This window comes from Papaver somniferum, chromosome 6 (genome assembly GCF_003573695.1).
Source record: "Papaver somniferum cultivar HN1 chromosome 6, ASM357369v1, whole genome shotgun sequence".
NCBI lineage: Eukaryota > Viridiplantae > Streptophyta > Magnoliopsida > Ranunculales > Papaveraceae > Papaver > Papaver somniferum.
In genome coordinates, this window is record NC_039363.1 from 15,676,620 (window position 1) to 15,678,612 (window position 1,993).

Below are 1,993 nucleotides of genomic sequence, written 5' to 3' on the forward strand. Positions count from 1 at the left end.
AAAAGAAAAGGTTGTAAAGCTGCTGACTAGAAGACTGTGTAAAGTGAAAGTTTTTGTCTGTCCAAGAGAAGCATGCGAACAGAAAACAGTGTATGCTTTTGTCAGTCAACAAAGAAGCACGCGTGTCAGACACATAAGACAAGAAAAGATTCTTTTAAAAAAAACGTAAGAAAACTTTCAGAAAAAAGATAGGATCTAGTGAACCCGCACCGACCCGACCCGACGGACGGCGGCGTGCGTTCTTCAGTGCGAAGCACCGCGCGTACGGTAAAGGCAACCTTGCCCTAGTCTAGGTCTTCTCGCTCACACAAAAGTGTGTTGACCCAAAGGGCCATGCCCTTTAGTCAATTTTATGGTATTTAAGTCTAAAACTCTTTAGATTTTAATCTATGCGGGACTATTGTTTTATCAATTCAAAAGAAAAAAAAACTAGTGGGCAATAAGTCTAGGGATCAAAACATAGTCCATGCATATTTGGTTTTAAAACAAAAAACCCGCTTTTTCTAACACCTTCATGGTAAAATATCACGGCTACTATTCCTGTTAATGGGATTAGAACTGATCCGAGTATACCGTTGAAAAGAGCACTCGCGTAGAAGATTACGCCCATGGTTCCAACACCTGACAATTGCCATGTTATTGCGGTCACGACCATTATGATATAGTAGTTGGCTTTGCCAAGTCCAAAATCATTTGCTTCTCTAGGTATAGCCTGTGAAATTGATCAACATTATCCAAGTGTATTAGTATGGCGTATGGGACAATTGCTTGGTAAATGGTAATAGATTAACGCAAACATGTACCTGAAAATCCTTGTTGACTAGCATACCAATGACGCAAACGATGGTTGAGAAAACGGAAAGAATGAACTGGAACTGCAGCAAAATTGAGCAAGTAATGTTTTTAGTTGCTTTAGTGTATGCAAGTTCAATTAGGGGCATCATTAACCCAAGTAAAGCCGCAGCCGCCAAAGTCGTAAGAAACCCCAAACAGTACTGAGCTTTTGATACACCAATTGGCCTATCACCATTGGCATTAACACCCAACAACACTGATCCAAGTGTCGTTACAACCACCGCATTTATGATGAAAGCTGTGAATTTTTGCTTCACAATCAACCATGAAAAAAATGCAATAAAACATAATTGAGTTTCCATGAGAAGGGATGAAGTTCATACTGGAATATAGGATAAACCCAATGCGTACATGAAAGTAACAAGACCATACAGAATCCCAAGTATGGCACCCCAAAGAAACAACTTGTGTTCCATCCAAAAAGAAGATGAAATTTTATCGGCGGATGATTTCGAGCGAATGAAGAGAAACATGAGAGGAAATATGAGAATTGGAAAACCAGCAGATGCAATAAAACTACTAAGCCATATACGATTACCACCATGAAGATAGTACAGTCGCATTAAGAGAGGACCACCTATTGCACCACAAATAGCAAAGGCACAATTTATAATGATCATCAGCCAGTTTTTGGTTTTGATTGGTTTTTCTATATGGGGTTTTGGATTGCCGTCATCTTGGGTTGTTCCTAGAACATCTGGTGCTACAATATTCATGGCAGAAGTAGCCATGGCAGTAATGATTAACTAGATCAGAGAGAGAGAGATAGTTGCACAAAGAAAAAAAATGTGCTGAAGGTGGGCATGAGATGAATTGTGTTATTCCCCAAGGTTTAGTGGTCTGACTTTTAACTCTAACCGTGTGTTGATTCTTGGGTAATATCTAACAACGTTCAAATATATAAGTAAACTTATCATCAAATGGGCTTAGTCTATCCGATAAATATCAAAAATGCCATTTTGATCAACTCATGGAGTCCATCTAAAAAGAAGTCTTTGTGTACTGTCCATGTAATTTTGTACAGAGCGGTGCTACACGCACCGCAAGAGTCTCCCGATCCACCGAGGTGATCAAATGGTCCACATTAAAGCCTCTCAACATGGGGATGGTAAAGCTGAAAGTGAAACCCATCCCTTTA

At 39.6% G+C, this 1,993-nt stretch overlaps 1 protein-coding gene across 1 annotated transcript; it reads right to left on the reverse strand.

Annotated features, from left to right (window-relative positions):
• Positions 1-445: 445 nt before the first annotated feature.
• LOC113290539 (purine permease 3-like) lies at positions 446-1,586 on the reverse strand. Its single transcript, XM_026540132.1, has 3 exons — positions 1,179-1,586; positions 804-1,106; positions 446-712 (listed from the first exon to the last, which is right to left on the reverse strand). The coding sequence occupies exons 1-3, from the start codon at positions 1,584-1,586 to the stop codon at positions 446-448; spliced, it is 978 nt and encodes a 325-aa protein (XP_026395917.1).
• Between the last annotated feature and the right edge of the window lie 407 nt (positions 1,587-1,993).

What these genes read in the sequence shown, in the direction of transcription:
- LOC113290539 (XM_026540132.1), bottom strand. Translation starts at nt 1,586, where the DNA reads ATGGCTACTTCTGCCATGAATATTGTAGCACCAGATGTTCTAGGAACA. An exon ending in TGGGTTTATCCTATATTCCA is followed by an intron (nt 1,107 to 1,178) that starts GTATGAACTTCA and finishes TTGATTGTGAAG; the next exon opens with CAAAAATTCACAGCTTTCAT. An exon ending in TAGTCAACAAGGATTTTCAG is followed by an intron (nt 713 to 803) that starts GTACATGTTTGC and finishes TCAATTTCACAG; the next exon opens with GCTATACCTAGAGAAGCAAA.